Source organism: Tursiops truncatus, chromosome 12 (genome assembly GCF_011762595.2).
Source record: "Tursiops truncatus isolate mTurTru1 chromosome 12, mTurTru1.mat.Y, whole genome shotgun sequence".
NCBI classification, from domain to species: Eukaryota; Metazoa; Chordata; class Mammalia; order Artiodactyla; family Delphinidae; genus Tursiops; species Tursiops truncatus.
In genome coordinates, this window is record NC_047045.1 from 59,294,427 (window position 1) to 59,312,041 (window position 17,615).

The following is a 17,615-nucleotide window of genomic DNA, read 5'->3' on the forward strand; positions in this document are numbered from 1 at the left end:
TTTGCCATACGCGGGCCTCTCACTGTTGTGGCCTCTTCCATTGTGGAGCACAGGCTCCGGACGCGTAGGCTCAGCGGCCATGGCTCACGGGCCTAGCCGCTCCACGGCATGTGGGATCTTCCCGGACCGGAGCACGAACCCGTGTCCCCTGCATCGGCAGGCGGACTCTCAACCACTGCGCCACCAGGGAAGCCCTCTTAGAGTATCTTTTGACACACAAGAGAAAGGGGTTAATTTCCTGATCCAAGGGGTATAGTCCCTTACTCCTACTCATACTTGCGTCCAACAAATCTTTCTCCTAGCTCTGTCTCCCCTTTTAAACTGGGAGTCCTAGAACATGAGTGCCCATTGAAAATCCTCCTTCACTAATTACACTCACTCAGCTGCTATCTTCGACCTGAAAATGATAAATATGTATCAACTGACTACATACTGGTCACTCAGTAAATGTTTTGGGGATGAAGAGTAAAGGGTGAAGGATAAAAATACAAACATGAAACTCAATCCCTAACTGAACAAACTCATTCTGTTTGGAATTTTTTAAATTCCAAATGTTTTTGACTGGTAAAACATCTATATCCATAATGTAAGTTGTTGCGTATAGGATTTAATACCATATTCTGTATCAGAAAGCCAACAGATAACTGGGTAAAATTTTTTTCGTGTTTCTTTTCTTTCTTTTTTTTTGTATGTTCTGGATACAAATTCACAATCATTAGTTTCTCTATTCATAACTTGTTTTCCAATTATGAACCTACCAACTCTTTCACCTTTTGTTAGCTTTCAAATTTATTTATTTAGTTATTTATTTTTGGCTGTGTTGGGTCTTTATTGCTGTGCGAGGGCTTTCTCCAGTTGCGGTGAGCGGGGTCCACTCTTAATCGCGGTGCGCGGGCCTCTCACTATAGCGGCCTCTCTTGTTGTGGAGCACAGGCTCCAGACGCGCAGGCTCAGCGGCCATGGCTCACGGGCCTAGTTGCTCCGCGGCATGTGGGATCTTCCCAGACCAGGGCACGAACCCGTGTCCCCTGCATTGGCAGGCAGATTCTTAACCACTGCGCCACCAGGGAAGCCCTGTTAGCTTTTAAATCATTTGTAACTGGGGAAATGTCTTGAACTCAAGTATAATATAAAAGAATTATAATCAGTGCCTGCTCTGGACATATGGCTTCATTTAGAGTGTTTACAGTTATTAAACTTTATGAAAAATATAATTGAAGTAATATGAACATAGAATAAAGTTTATATGAGTGTTTGTAAATCTCTTTAAATTTATTAAAAACAACCTATAGTGATTTTCTCAAATGTAAACAACGTTGATTTTCAAATGTCAAAAGTTGCTCTTACAATCATGTTCTTTCTTCAAACGGAGCCAAATGGTGTAGTAATCAACACTGTGCAATATTATTTTAAACAAAATCTAAGGCTGCAAACAGAAAATATCTTATTATTTCTATTCTTCTTTAAAGGTTAAACGTCTCTCAACTCTGTCATTTATTGGTTTAAAGTATACGTTTCAATATTTAGATATATTATTTCTTGGACTAGTTAACTGATTTTTTTTCCTGTGAAATCTCTTCTTTACACATCATCAACTGAATCAAATTAGATATCAAATAATGTGGCCTACAAAATTAAAAAAAGATATAATTCCGAGGGTGTTTTTACTAGGAATAAATAAGCACATCATTGAATGTTTGGGATTCTGCTTTAGAGAAAAAGCATGTTATTACATGTGAAACTAAAATATGTATTAGTTCTGTGTCAAGCTTATTCCATTTATCCTATATAAGCTTGCTTTTTAAACATAAATATATTTAAGAACAATAATACCAACAAATATCCTGAAAATTATAAACCACTTAAAACAGGTTTTCTAATCTACCAATGCTAAGATTTAAATGAATCTCTGTAAGCATGGCCAAACGTACCCATAGGCACATACTTCTACAGGAGCCAAAAAGCATAGCTCAAAGGGATTTAAAATGAAGGCGGGCATCATGGCACATAGGCTGTTGTACTGATGTCATCAGGCAGGTCTTAGGACTGAAAGATGAGTCATTCTACTCACTGAAGCTTTCCACTGAAACAATCACCTGTTTTCCTGAAAGGTCCTTTACTGAACTTACGAGGAAGCAATCCCTTTCTCTGCTGAACACATTGGGGAAAGCATGGTCCACAGAAGAAATTCCTGTTTTGAAGTTTTGGAGCCAAGAAAACCAGAGAAAAGCTGGAGCAGTCAGCAGGTGTAAACAGGAGGCAACACAAAGCAATAAGCAACTGAATTCACAATAGGATCCAGAGCAAGACGAATACGCAACCACTATATTAGCATCTTCCTCAGGAATCACTGAAACAACTGAAGAAAATGCTAGATTCCCCAAACGACCTAGGATGGGGACTCAAACTATTTTATTTAGAAAACATTCTGGAAGGGTGTAAACCAAACTGTTAAACACTTTTTATTGGGAAGGGGGATATTGTTTTTTACCTTCTATATTGTTACATCGTTTAAAAATAAGCATGAATTATCTTTATAAACATGAAAATCAGTAAAGATATTTTCATGATCATTATTTTTATGTATTGGTTTAAAATCATAACATAGTGAAAATTTAGCTGCTTGTGTTTATTTTTAACTATTTATTTGGTTGTGCCGGGTCTTAGTTGCAGCAGGCAGGCTCCGTAGATGCAGCTCATCAGCTCCTTAGTTGCAGCAAGCATGTGGGATCTAGTTCCCTGAACAGGGATCAGACCCGGGCCGCCTGCATTGGGAGTGCGGAGTTTTATCCACTGCGCCACCAGGGAAGTCCCGATGGTGTTGTTTAGAAGGTATAAACTGTCATTCTGACTCTCTCTGCTGGCTGGCCAACAGGACCAATGAAGCAACCTTCATCCCTGCCACATATTCTAGGAGACTCTGGTGGGGAGCAGAACAACAGCATCTCTTCATTAGAGACTGTCAGTTGCAGAGGAAGGACCATATTGCTGGTCATTTCTTGGTCTGGAGGGAATCAGGTGACTCTTGGTAAAGACGGTTCTTCCTGGAGAATTCTTAGTGTGAAGGCACTCAGAATATGTCACCCAATGTTCTCCTGAGGCCCATCAATGGTATCTCATGCATGGTTGTTTTTAACCTTACATTTGATAAATGGATTAAGAGCCTCAGTTTACCAAGCGACAAAGCCTCAGGTCTCCCTTCTTGTGTCTGTCTGGACTTTTCCAGGAAACAGGAGTGTGTTATGTGCAGTCAGAACTAGCTCATTGGTCACTTACTACCAGTAAACGCTTTGCCTTCAGGAAAGGCATCTGCCCCACAGCCACGCTAGGAGACACACGGGGTGATACTGACTCCAGTGTGATCTTCTCGGGGCCCACTTTCCCCTGCAGATGCCAGAGCTCTTCTTTCCTGCCTCTTGGTCCATGGAGTTTCAGTGGTGCTGGCTGCCTCAGCTAAGGGATGCCCACAGCTGTGTGAATCAGAACCTGGCTTCTGCTAACCTGGGACAGATTTCATGCTCCCATTTCTGCCATCTCCTGTCTGAGATCTTCGCTCTCTGCAATACGCCTTCTGATACCCAGTGTTGACCGCTTTCTCTCTGCCATTTGGAAAGCACTGTCCTCTCCCCGTGTCCAGCTCTTTCAAAGAGAAGTTCTCACAGTCGAGAAATAGCCCCGGTGGCAATTTATACTGTTCTTCTCTTTTGTCCCTATGGCAGCCTCACGTTGTAAAGTACACCAGTCAAGCACTGTTACTGAGTCTAACTGCCACACAGTTTACTACTGGATATTTTCCCCCAAAGGCTCCTCTTGTGCTTTCCTGCCATCTGTCTCCACTTCTACACTCACCATCCCCCTCACCGTACTCCGTCTGTCCATTGGCATATCTCCACTCGACTAAACCCAAACTCTGAACTAATTTTAAGGTCTTTGGTAGGGGTGTTACGTAAATGAAAGCATATGGCTAATTGCCTTCTAACATTCCGTGACAGAGAAGCTTTGAGGATCTGTTTGGCGATGTACAAACACACCCTCCAGAAAGATGTCAACTGTGGTCAGAGGTAGATTTACTATGTTGTTAATGAATCTTAATCTTTAGGGCCTCTCACTGTACCCGTTCTAAGGCTTGCTGTGTTCTCTGGATGACTAGAGAAGGAGTGGCCCTAGCCATGGACAGGAAGCAGGAAGTACTGCCCAGCCTGGTGGTCACCCTCTACAACCTGACGGTGGTACTGGGACTGCACTGGCACTAGCGGCTACCAGGAATACTACTGTATCATCCTGGGACTCCAGATATAGCATCAGGCCTCCGGACCCTATCTTTGAGCCCAAGGAGATGTCTCCCTGCTTATGGGCAACTATGACCGAGAATTCAGGAATATTTTCTGTCCATCATTTCAGGTACTGCCCACTGGGAAGAGGGAGCAGCAAAGACCTAATAAAAGTGAACCATCTGCTGTGGCAGGGGTTATCAGGGTCCATATCCAGTGATATTGGAGTTTTCTTATAATTTTCTTGACCAATGCCTGAGAAAGAAACTCAGATGTGGCATTACCGGTAACAAATGAAGAAATTGCAAGAAAGCTTTCTGATCACTCAATTTCCATCAATCATGATAGAGGAAAGAATGAACTATATTTCTAGTCTTTCAAGAAAAAGTATTACAAAAAATGTTCATATGAAGAGATAAAAGTGTATGCAGCCTGAAAATGCAGGAAAAAAAGTTATAAAAGTGTTAGGCAGATTATTGTCATCATAAATCATCAACATTACTTATTGTGTTGTGCTATTTTTCTTTTTAAAATATAGTAATTTTTTGTGATTTCTCATTCTAAATACTCACAATTCACAGTTTATTTTTGTATTCATAATTTTGTGTTCTCGTTCTTAAAGAAGGCCTATCCACCTGGCACTAGTCTGTTCAACACAAGCTGTTGTCTGGTTCCCATTCAGGCTGTGACTTAGCAAGGGCTGACCCTGCAGGGACAGATGCAGAAGACAGAAGCGTTTTTAATTTTGACGAGGTTTAAATTAATTGAGTCAATTGACCACAAATGTAATAATTTATATCAGGACTCTCAAGTCTCCTCCACTGATCTATATGTCCATTCTTGAGACAATATCACATTGTCTTGATTACTGTGCCTTTGTAGTAAGCTTTGGAATCAGGTAGAAATCCACCAATGTTATTTTTCTTTTTCAAAATGTTTTGGCTACTCCATGACTTTTGCATTTTCATATAAATTTTAGGATCAGCCTGTCAATTTCTACAAAAATTCCACTTGGTATTTTGACTGAGATTGCACTGAGTTTATTGATACATTTGGAGATAACTGCCATTTTGCAATATTGAGCTTTCAACCAATCAACACAAACTATATCTCCATTTAGATATCTTTAATTTCTCTCAGCAATATTTTATAGTTTTCAGTGTACAAGTCTTGTATATCGTTTGTTAAATTAATTCCTAAGCATTTTACTCTTTTTGATGCTAACGTGAAATGAAATTATTTTCTTAATTTGTAGAATGTTCAATGGTAGTATATAGAAATACAATTGATTTTGTACATTAACCTTGTATCCTCCATCTTTGCAAAGCTCACTTAGTAGTTCTAGTAGCTTTTTTTTAGATTCCATTTAACTTGCTACATAAACGGCCACGTCATCTGAAAGTAGTGACAGTTTCACTGCTTCATTTCCCATCCAGATGCCTTTAAAAAAATTTTTTTTCCTGATTGCAATGGCTATAAACACCAGTACAATATTAAATAGAAGTGATGAGTATAGGCATCTTTGTCTTATTCTCAATCTCAGGGGCAAAGCATTTAATCTTTTACCATTTTAGATGGTGTTAGCTTTTTTTGAAGATGTCTTTAGCAGGTTGAAGAAGTTTCTTTCTCTTCCTAGTTTGTTGAGAGTTTTACCATGAATGAGTATTGAATTTTGTCAAATGAATTTTCTGAATATACTAAGATGATCAAGTCAGTTTTTTGCTTTATTCAATTAATATGGTATGTAACATTAATTGTTTTTAGATGTAAACCAACCTTGCCTTCCAATGTTATATTTTTAATACCAAGAACGTCTTTCTCAAGGACCTGGGAGCCATCCCATTAAAACATAATCATCTAGAAAGACTGCACCTTTATCTCCTAGTCTCTGTGAAAAGGTAGGGAACTAACCTCAATAAGCACCAGTTGGCAAACAGAGATGGCCTAATGGCATTGACTAACCTCCCCAATAATGCCCAACAGTACTTTTCACCACCTCACTTCAGTGCTTAAAAGTTCTCTTACCTTTTGTTTCAGTGGAGGTAAGTTCAATCTCTTTCTCCTATTACAATAGTATTTAATAAAGTCTCCCTTGCCTGTTTAATCTGCTCAGTACAGTTTTCTTACATTATGATAGCTTTCATAAGGAGAAGGGAGCATGGGTTCTCCCTTTGGTGGTTTCAGCTGTGGAACTGAAGTCACTATCCACTGAAGAGAGTCTTAATAAAAGGCAACTATCTCTTTGCTGGTTAAAAGGCAGAGACCTACAGAATAGGTGATAGAATGTTGATGTAAACTAAGAAGTACTGTGATTCAATTATAGTGTTCTCATTCTTTTTGAGAGTCTCTAGTTGCATATTATAATTTAAATGAAAACAACTACTTAGCTTTATCTCCTTAAAATATGCTATTGATAGAAAGGCCATTTTCCCCTCTCCCTGTTAACGGCTTTCCCAACAGCACCCCCCGATAGTTTTAAAGGAATTACAAGGGCAAAGAAGCTAAGAGTCTGAGATAACTTGGTATAATTGATGACCCAAAGGACAACACCACATATTAAACAGTGATTTAAATGCTATTCAACCGATAAAATTGTGCCACTGTAGTATGTGCTTGCCTGTGTGTATCTGTTTCTCAATAATTATGCTTCAATAAAAAAGAACAGTCTTCCAAATAGTACTGTCATTATATAAAAAACATCATTAAACTTAAAAAACATCATTAAATTTAGATAATTTGGAAATAGTCATAAGCAGAGAAATAAATGTTAAATTAAAAGTATTGAAGGATAATGTAACTGAGGTTTTTTGGTTTCCTCAGTGAGGGCAATATTTATTCTTGCTCTAAGATCTTGATATGACAAATGTTTTCCAGTGAATTACTCACCCAACAAAAAGCAGTCAATTTCTCTTTGCTCTGTTCCATAGAGCTTGAGGGGGTTTTTAGATGGGAAAAAAAAAAAAAATACAAATGTCATATTGAAATCATTAGGTGGGAGACTTTGGTCTTTTCGTTTTCTCTTAATACAATGATTTTTTTTTAAAGGTTAAATCATACTACTTTACAAATCATAAATAGCTTTGAGGATTAGAAAAAAGTAGACCTTTAAGCAGTCTTCTTTGTTTAGTCAAAAATGACTGGCTAACCTCACCCTAGTTCTCTGAGGCACAGTACTACCAAGTCTTAGAAAAGCAAGTCAGCAAAAGGCCTGACCCATGAATCCCAGTGATCCTTACACACCTAAGTGTCTCCTCCAACCATGTTTAATCTAAACCAAACATTGCATAGTACCAAAATAAGACCTACTTTGTTTTTCTAAAACCCATATTACTTTGTCAGTGTGTAATATATTTGGGATTAAAGGTTTTTCCTTATTAGAACTATTCAGGAAAAAAGTCTAGACTACCCCCAAATCAAAGGATACTGTTGGCTGTGAGTGATCAAATCCCTCTCTGAAATAATACTCTTCCCCTCCGTCTGTATTTTGAAAATTACAGAAAAATTAATAATGTAAAATGCAATTGATGCTGAATTATTACCCAACAGACTAAGTTAAGTGCTTAAGATACCAACAAAGCAGATGAACCAGAAATTACTAAGAAATTTTAACTGTGATGAATTTATGCAGCATTTCAAAATAAGAAAATCTAGAAAAAAGTCATTTTAATTTCAGTATTTAGGTGTTTTATGACCTTCTGAAAAAATAAATTTTCTTTTGAATTACATATGGGGCTGTCATCACAATCTTTTTAGTATTTGGAGCTTCTAAAATTCTCAATCCAGCCCTGGATACAAAAACTCTAAACACAGAGTTAAGGCATCAAAGATGAAAGCTAGTACACTCACAACTATTTACATTGCAAAAGCTTTGCTCTTCTCCAAGAACATGCAGTTGCCCAAACGCTAACCTCTCTTTACAAGGTTATGCTTATTAGCTAGGATTTGAAGCTCAATAGCAACACTGTTCATCCATGGTTCAATTCAGATTGTAATTTCTTTTTAAACTACCTGACCCTTATAATCATATGGTGAGTAGGTCTGATCATTCATCTTCCTGAGGCCAAGTACTTGGCCTGAACACAGAGTCACTTGTGTTTCTGAAGCTTCTCAGCATCATGATGATTGGGGTAGAAACTGTTGATTGAGAAAAGTTTGAAAGAAACCTTTCATACAATGTTTTCATTGTCTTGTTCTTTTTCTGGAACTAAAATTCCTGACTGGAAAAGCAAAAGTCTTCCTAGATACAAGGATGAAGTTTTAAGAGATGTTTCTAATTGTTGTGGAAGCTATAAACAATTTCACTGTCCCCAATGTCAGAATTTGCTAAATAAGATTTTGCTTTTCCTAGGGCCCAGTATTTATTAAGCACTCAGCAAATTCTTATTGAATAAATGAACGACTCTACCCAACTTCACATCCTTGTCTTGAAGCTGTATCATCCCTCATAGTATTAAAATGTTGCACTAGTGTCCAGCTTCATATCCAGTGCACCACAGCCCACATGGTATCCAGATTGGATTATAGTTTGGAGGAGAGGAATCCTTGAGCTGATTGTTTAGACTGGGTTTCTGCCCTTCCCTGAACCAATCACTAAGGCAAAAGGAATGGGATGGGCTGATTTATCTAAAGTAGTGCCCACCATCTCTGGAGTTAGGTTGGAGTCAATTCCACCCAAAGCATGTGGCTGCTACCCAAGAGAGGAGAAAAAATATTCCAAAGGAAAGTCTGAGACCAGTAAGAACTGGCAAGAGGTGCATGGCTTCTGGGTAGGCAACTAACACGTACTGACAATGTAATTTCTATTTTCAATATGACTCAATGAAAAACTGATGAATATTACATATGTTAGAAATCATCCTTCTCTCTTAATATTTAAAGAAAAGCTCCTCTAAGTTGGTTTGGAAAAAGAAAAATTAGTTACATTTGACGCCACGCTCTTGTTTTTAGGAAGGGACCCTAAGATAGGACACCATCTACTGTAGAGTGGAGTTTTAGACTTTAACTAGACATTGATGATTCGGTGACTGGCCTTGAGGGTTTTTTAAAGTTAACAGTGCTATTTCCAAAGAGGTTTTAAATAAAAAGTTGTTTCTAAGAAAATTTTCCCTAATTAGAGGTTATAAAAACATTCTTTAACGTTTTCCTTCTTAGCACGTCATTCCTTCTTGCATCTCAGACCTTCCTTCTAGTTATTTTTCTCTACTCTAAATTCATCCTTATTCTTTAAATGAAAGTTTATTGGTCACAAATTCTCCTTTTAAAGAAAACAAAACTAAATATGTCTTTATTTTGCCTTTGTTCTTGAAAGATAATTTCACTGGGCACTCATTCTAGATTGACAGTTATTGTCACTTAGCACCTTGAAGATGTTATTCTACTGTCTTTTGGCTTCAATTTTTGGCACTGAAAATTCGACTGTCAAAATCTGTCATTCCTTTGCATGTGGATATTTAGTTATTCTGGCTGCTTTTAAGATCTCTTTGTCTTTGTTGTTCTTCAGTTTCCTTTTACTCATCTTGCTTGATATACGTGTTATTTCTTGTATATGTGGATTCACGTTTCTGATTAGTTCTGGAAATTTTTCAGCAGTCATCTATCTCTTCCATTTTTTTCTATTCTCCATCTTTGGGACTCTGATTAGACACGTATTAGATCTTCTCATTCAATCTTTCAGGTCTCATCACCTGTCATTCATATTTTCTATCTCCTTATCTGTCCTTACTACAGTATGTCTTATTTTCTCAGTTAATTAACTACTCATGAAAGCTTTTCATGATTAGGTCTTCAGCTACGCAAGTTACTAAAAGCTTGTATCTTACTCCTGGGCTAAATCTCTAGTTTCTAGAGATGTAAACTTGGTTTCTTTGATCCTGGTTTGACTTTAGCATTTCAGATGTACCATTTAACAGTTGATATGAAACTTCCAGAAGGCACTCACTAGCAACTGAAACTAGTATCAGTAAATCTTTGTTGAGGGTAAACAACTGCACTTCTAAGTTTCCACCAATGCTAAGAGATTTTGGAGTTAGTAACTACCGTCTAACGGTACTTACAGTAAACACTTAAAAATTTGTACTTTGGGTTTGCCAAAGTGGGAATTAATGTCCTTTCAAGTTTATTTAAAGACTCAGTTCAGTTCTAGCAGACTCCCTCTAAAACAAGTAAGGGTGTTATGCATGTAACGACTGCACAGGAAATCTGGTTTTGCCTTCCACCACTTACATTTTAAGCAGGAATGCCATCACTACACAAAACCTACAAGAATCCCACTCTGAGTAATTAAATGACCAACCTCTTAAAAACCTGCCAGAAGCAACAGGGTCTATAAAAATCTATTTAGTGTGTCGTTTAGTTCTACTTCTGCTTTTAAAATTAGAATTATTTGGAGAAAAATAAGCTTTCCTAATATTCATGATTTTCATGTTAACCAAAGGATTGCGAAAACAAAGGATTAAAATCGACCAATTGAAACAGTATTTAAATTATGAGAAAATGGGTTAATGTGAGCCATTGAGGGTGTTCTTTATTCCATTTTGATACCACAGAAAAAAATAATAAAAATTGCCAAGGGATAGGGCAGGGTTAAATTAAAAATGTTTTAAGGGACATTTTACTAGGAACATGCATAATGCATTGGCTTTGAGTACATTCTGAAGAAACATGGATTCCAAAATTCCCTTAGCTCTTTCCTCTTTCCAGTGCTCTTCCCTCTATTGGGAGTAATAATTTTGCAAAAGTCCTATAAATGTCAGTCCTATCAGGACGCCCTAGCTCTGAATCCAGATGCTGCCACCAAAAGATGGAAAGTTGTTTCCTGGAGACAATACATACAGATCAACTTTCAAATTAGTAGCTACTTTTTAGAAAACTATCACTTTTCTAGTAGTCTGTTAACTGAGAAAAGAGAATGAAATTCACTTACTTGGTAATGAGGTAATAGGATAAACAGGAAGCCAGTCCTTAAGAATGAGCAGTCCCCAGGTGTAGGTGGATTCATCCTCATTCAGTTTTTCCCTTACCTCCTTCCTCTCCCACCCACCATTTCCCTCCTAACATCAAGTGTTTTTTACATGCTTAATACCAAAATGTAAGCTCCTTGAGGGCAGGGACCACATTCTTTTGGTTCACTCTAATACCCTCTGTGCCCGGGCATGTGGCAGCCTGGCACAAAATAAATGCCAAATTAAGTACACAAATATTTATTGGGCAACTAGGGAAGGACAGAGGAAGGAAACAGCTAGGTGCTGGGGTCCCAGAGTATATATAATACAGAGACTTTGTTCTGGTTGGGAAAATGGGCTTGTTTACCATTTAAAATCAGTGTTATTTTTTTTCCCCACCAAAGAACCCCTAATGGAAGAGAATTCTGTGAGGCTTTCTGCTTCACCTTGTTTGTGCCCTTTCCATCTATCAGCGTTTCACCATTGTGATGGGCTGTCTGCTGTCACCTCAACATCACTGTCCCCTCCTTCTGTAGCGTTCTTTGCACTGCAGGGGAGCCAGAAACTACACTTTCCAGAACCTCCTTTGCTTTCTAGTTCTAAGTCAGTGTGGCCCAAAGAGAAGCATTTCCAGGGGATGGAGGAGGCAGAGAAGGGAGAGGCCACCCTCCCTTGGAGGCCATCCAGGCAGAAGTGTGCACAGGCCCGCAGACACGGGCATCGCAGCAGCTTCCAAGATCTCTCACAGGTCACCTGCTTTGGTGCTGTCAACAGCCTAGACAGCTGGTGACAGTTCCTTGAGACTCACTGCGTCGGTGCTGCAGGCTGAGGTGACGGGAGCTTCCTGGATGCTTCCAGATTCTCACGGCCTCCTGGGCCAGCTCCTGAGATCCGCCCAGGGTGGTACTGCAGATGCACCTTCCCTCGCCTGCCCTTCTGACGCTCGGTGGAAGCTTCTGACTCCCCACATTGAAACACTTTATGCTTACATCATCAGGTGGTTGTTTTCCTGACTGAACCCAAATAGAAAGGTTAAAATACTTGAATTTAGCATTAAGAGAAAAACAGGTTTCCTACATGTCTTAACTTAGTGAAAGAGATAATGCTTCACTGAGTCTACTGACTTTGTTAAACGCAGATGAAATGAAGAAAGATGAACCTGCAGGTTTACATCAGGCAATTTCTTTATTTCCTGTGTGACAGTATTTTGAGGACACAGATTCCTAAAAAAGTGGGGGAAATGGTTTTCTCTTCACTGATTGATGAACTATGTCTGGACAGTCGTTAAGCAGAAATGTGATGTATTCTGTCAAGGAAGTGGTCCAGTGTAACACTTTCAGGCTCCTGTGGGTGCCAATCTTGCTATATTTTCTTGCTGAGAAATACAAGGTCAAGCTGCTCAAATCTTATGGTGTACCGAAGAGGTCTGGGAGCCAGAGGTCAGTTTTTTGTTTTCCTAAGTGAATTATGAAAATATGCAATTTTTTTTTCCACGAAAGGATGCCTAATGATGTTCTTTCCCACTAATGAGAAATTTTCATCATATTTAAATGAACTAAAAATGTCATTTAACTCATAACTTACCCAAACAACTCTCATCTCCTTCTGAAATTTAATTTTTATTGTAGTAACCTGATCATGTGTAAAAAATAGTTTTGCTTTTCAAAAAATAAATGCTGAATAAGTTACCCTTGTGAATTGCTCTTCATTATTACGGCGGACAATGACCTTTTTTTCCTTTATATAGCTTTTTTTATTGTGACATTCCTTTTTCTACATGAAGAAACAAATGAAAATCACACCAACTAGAGAAACTACTCTGCATTTTCCTTGCTCAAACCACAGATTAATTTTTGTGGAACAAATTTTCAAAAGTCATTTTTCATTATAATTTTGTCTAGATCGGTATTCAAAACATGATTTTTTGTGTGCACGATTTTACTTTTTCTTTTCGGTACGCGGGCCTCTCACTGTTGTGGCCTCTCCCATTGCAGAGCACAGGCTCCGGACGCGCAGACTCAGCGGCCATGGCTCACGGGTCCAGCCGCTCCGTGGCACGTGGGATCCTCCCGGACCGGGGCACGAACCCGTGTCCCCTGCATCGGCAGGCGGACTCTCAACCACTGCGCCACCAGGGAAGCCCGATTTTACTATTTTTTAACAAAAGCAGTGAAGACCCTGAAGAAAGACCCAGTGGCAACGTCTTCCAGGTGCAGTGTTCTCAGTGAGCGACACAGATACAGCTGCCGGGCACCCAGTGTACTCAGTGCTCCTGACTCCAGAGGCTGCCTCCATGGTTTGTTGTCTCAGACCAAGCTCCATCTGTGTCCATATCTGTATTTTTTTAGGGTTGATCCCACGCCTAGTAAAACAAGCTGCATTATGTTGAAACGGCACCACTTATTTTTCTACCACTAATCATTGTGCAAAACCAGAACATTTTCTTAATATTTAATGGCTAGTACAACAGCTTAACCCTTCATGCCACACTGTCATTCAGTTTAAGCAAAGAGGCTGGTTAATCTCAGTCTGCGTTGTTCAAGTATGTCTTCAGAACACACTAAAATGAATAACATGTGTCACTTGATAAGGAAAGTTCTTCAGTTTGAGACTCAGTTCAACTCAAACAGATTCAGATATGTTGACAGTCATGAAAGTAAGCATCACTCTTTCAAAGAGATTCTAAAACTCACCTAAAGAAAACCTTTGTTAAGAACTTAAAAAAAATTGGCTACTGTATTGTTTCTCATTTTATTTTTTCTAATCAAGACTACTCTTTTGTGGAAAAAATTGAGTTTTGATGACAAGCAAAGCAGCTTCTACCTATTAGCGGCAAAACCTTTTAAGATTGCCAAAATAAAAACTTTTGAGTACGCCAGTACTCCAGCAAGATGCAGAATGGTGGCCATGTGGTTACATCTCCTCTGTTGAGACTGCAGTGGCAAAAGTGTGAGGTAAGTATCAAGTCCCACGGAAGCAGAGTTCTCCTGAAATAAAACTATCCAGACACTTTTTAAAATCATCTTTATTTTGGTTGCAAAGATACAATTTACTTAGTTACTTAATATTTCATTTGTTCCCATTTGAAGTCTCATAGCTTGCCATGTAAAACATTGCCTTCACTATCAAACTGCTATATAAGAACATTATAAAATACAAACTATAAACTAAGATAATCTTCTTTACAGTATTCAGATTAGTGCATTAAAACAACATTGATTAAAAAAGGCAAGTGAGTTAAGTGGCGAACATCCAATTCCCTTTCTAATGAAGGATGGTACAAAATGGTATGAAGGGAAACAGAATTTTAAGTGTTAGGTGCTCAAAAACGGTAACTGTGGGAAAGTTACTTCCCAAAAGTAATCTTTATTATTCTACAGGACATAAGAGAAGGTAATTAATTTTCCATCATAACAGCTGTGGAAATACACAGCCGAATACAAGTTGGGATCTTTAGAATTCTAACACAATAGGTATTGATCTGTCATACTCTTCCTCCAAATCACATTAAACATTTATAGTGACCACACAATCCCCTGCAAACGAACGTGAGACTTAAACAGAACCCATATAAAAACAATCTATCCTTAGTATTTTACTAGCCAATCTACAGCAAATGCTTACTATATACACATCAGGAGTAAGAGATATACTAGGAAGTTATTCACTGATTTCATTCAGAATAAACAAGGGTCTTAAGAGAAAAATAACAGTAAAAGTTAAATAGACAATTTGTGTTGCTGTGAACTAGATAAAAACAAAACTCCAAACACAAACATATATGTTAATTTTTAAAGTTATTGACAATACTTCCTCTGCTGGCCCAAATCAAAATTAAATTTAAGATTTGTAATTGAAGTAACACAAACGTGGGTGCATGTTACACTGTGACAGAGAGGTGCACACAGAACACACACACACCTTTGAATTTACTAATTCCAAAAACTAAGTCAACAGGATAAATAAATTATAAACGAAAGGCACATACAATGTGGGCAAAAAACTAAGTTACTAGGTCGAAAAGCAGGAAGCTATGCCAGCAGTGATATTTAAAAAACCTTTCAGTATTAGAAAATATCAGATTTAATCCAAAGAAAACTTCCCCCCAAATAAAAATAACAAAGTATGGGAACCATCCTTTAAGCAACAGCTTTAAAATAATAACAATTAAAAAAACCTACCATGATTAAAGGAATCTTCCTACATAATTTACATAATGTAGTGCAATATTGTGCTCCTTTATAATCTTAGCCTTTCACTCCCCATATGATGAGACCGATAATTACGACTCCGATAACAAGGATAAAAATGATGATGCACAGGGTTTTCCTGGATTTGCGCTGCAGATGCGAAAAAACAAAAACACGTTTACAGATGTAGTGGAGCATCTCTATAGCAAGTGAAGATCATTCGGTTCACTTCTAGAGTAAAATCAATAGTAATTTATTGCCCTCATTTTGGGCTATATTTTTTTGCTTTTCAATACATATAGCCCTATGCTTTCAAAAAATATTCTTCTTGAATTAATGGTATAATTCAGGGGGTAATTATTCAACTTCTGTTGGTACTTTTTCTAGATGTGTGGTTGGGCTTAATTTAAAAATGACACAGAGAAATAAAAATTAATAACTTGAGCAATAGAGTTTACCTATGTGTGAAAACAAAAAACAGCTTAAAGGAAGATAAAAAAAGCAGAAGGTAAATATTGGTCTTTGAAAGCAGAATTTTCCAACAAGAGAAGAACTTAGAACTCATCTCTTTCAATTTCATCACGAAAGGCAGGAAGAATATTTAATTACCCTAATGGTTTACCCTAATTTATTTATTAGCGGAATTAGCTCCCCAGTCCAAGCTGAGTTAGTACAGGACTGGCACAGATTCATCTGCTTTCACCAGTCCTTTAAGGAAAGAGGGTGGACGGGGAGAGGTTTTGGTTGTACGTGTTCCTGCTGGCCTGATGCCTGGTTCCTAGGCATCAGGCCAGGCCAGAGGCCTTCTAGGAGGCTCTGGGGTAGGGAAGGCCACATGGTTGGGGATTTAGGGGCTGGCCTCACTCAAAGCTGACGAAAGGTAGAATATATGAGTCCCTTCTTTAAAGTGGCAAGAAAACTTCCCTTCTCATCCAGACACCTACTCTCTATTCCCTTTATCCAAACCTCATAGAATTTTAACCAGGAGAAACTTTAGACAGTTTTTTGTCTCTTCCTTTTATAATAAGGAAATGGAGAAAGAGAAAGGGGAAATATCTTGCCCCATGGTCATACTGCTAGTGATTATCAAAAAAAAGGATGGTTCCTTTCCACTGATGACTTGTCTACTGATCACACTGTGCTTAGGCTGTGAGCTACGTTTTTTTTTTTTTTAACATCTTTATTGGGGTATAATTGCTTTACAATGGTGTGTTAGTTTCTGCTTTATAACAAAGTGAATCAGTTATACATATACATATGTTCCCATATCTCTTCCCTCTTGCATCTCTCTCCCTCCCACCCTCCCTATCCCACCCCTCCAGGCAGTCACAAAGCACCGAGCTGATCTCCCTGTGCTATGTGGCTGCTTCCCACTAGCTATCTATTTTACGTTTGGTAGCGTATATATGTCCATGCCTCTCTCTCACTTTGTCACAGCTTACCCTTCCCCCTCCCCATATCCTCAAGTCCGTTCTCTAGTAGGTCTGTGTCTTTATTCCTGTCTTACTCCTAGGTTCTTCATGACATTTTTTTTCCTTAAATTCCATATATATGTGTTAGCATACGGTATTTGTCTTTCTCTTTCTGACTTACTTCACTCTGTATGACAGACTCTAGGTCTATCCACCTCATTACAAATAGCTCAATTTTGTTTCTTTTTATGGCTGAGTAATATTCCATTGTATGTATGTGCCACATCTTCTTTATCTATTCATCCGATGATGGGCACTTAGGTTGTTTCCATCTCCGGGCTACTGTAAATACAGCTGCAATGAACATTTTGGTACATGACTCTTTTTGAATTATGGTTTTCTCAGGGTATATGCCCAGTAGTGGGATTGCTGGGTCATATGGTAGTTCTATTTGTAGTTTTTTAAGGAACCTCCATACTGTTCTCCAGAGTGGCTGTACCAGCTCACATTCCCACCAGCAGTGCAAGAGTGCTCCCTTTTCTCCACACCTTCTCCAGCATTTATTGTTTCTAGATTTTTTGATGATGGCCATTCTGACTGGTGTGAGATGACATCTCATTGTAGCTATGATTTGCATTTCTCTAATGATTAATGATGTTGAGCATTCTTTCATGTGTTTGTTGGCAGTCTGTATATCTTCTTTGGAGAAATATCTATTTAGGTCTTCTGCCCACTTTTGGATTGGGTTGTTTTTTTGTTATTGAGCTGCATGAGCTGCTTGTAAATTTTGGAAATTAATCC

General features: G+C 38.4%; 1 protein-coding gene across 3 annotated transcripts in view; it reads right to left on the reverse strand.

Annotated features, from left to right (window-relative positions):
- Positions 1 to 10,777: 10,777 nt before the first annotated feature.
- STX7 (syntaxin 7) overlaps positions 10,778 to 17,615 on the reverse strand; it is a 52,620-nt gene continuing 45,782 nt past the window's right edge. For 2 of the 3 annotated variants that reach the window (XM_019951761.3, XM_019951763.2), the window contains exon 10: positions 10,778 to 12,225. In XM_019951761.3, coding sequence (XP_019807320.1) covers positions 11,980 to 12,225 — 246 coding nt within the window. In that variant the 3' untranslated portion in view covers positions 10,778 to 11,979. Of the gene's footprint in view, positions 12,226 to 14,219; positions 15,553 to 17,615 lie in introns of those variants that run through there. The other variant, XM_019951764.3, reaches the window with a different exon arrangement.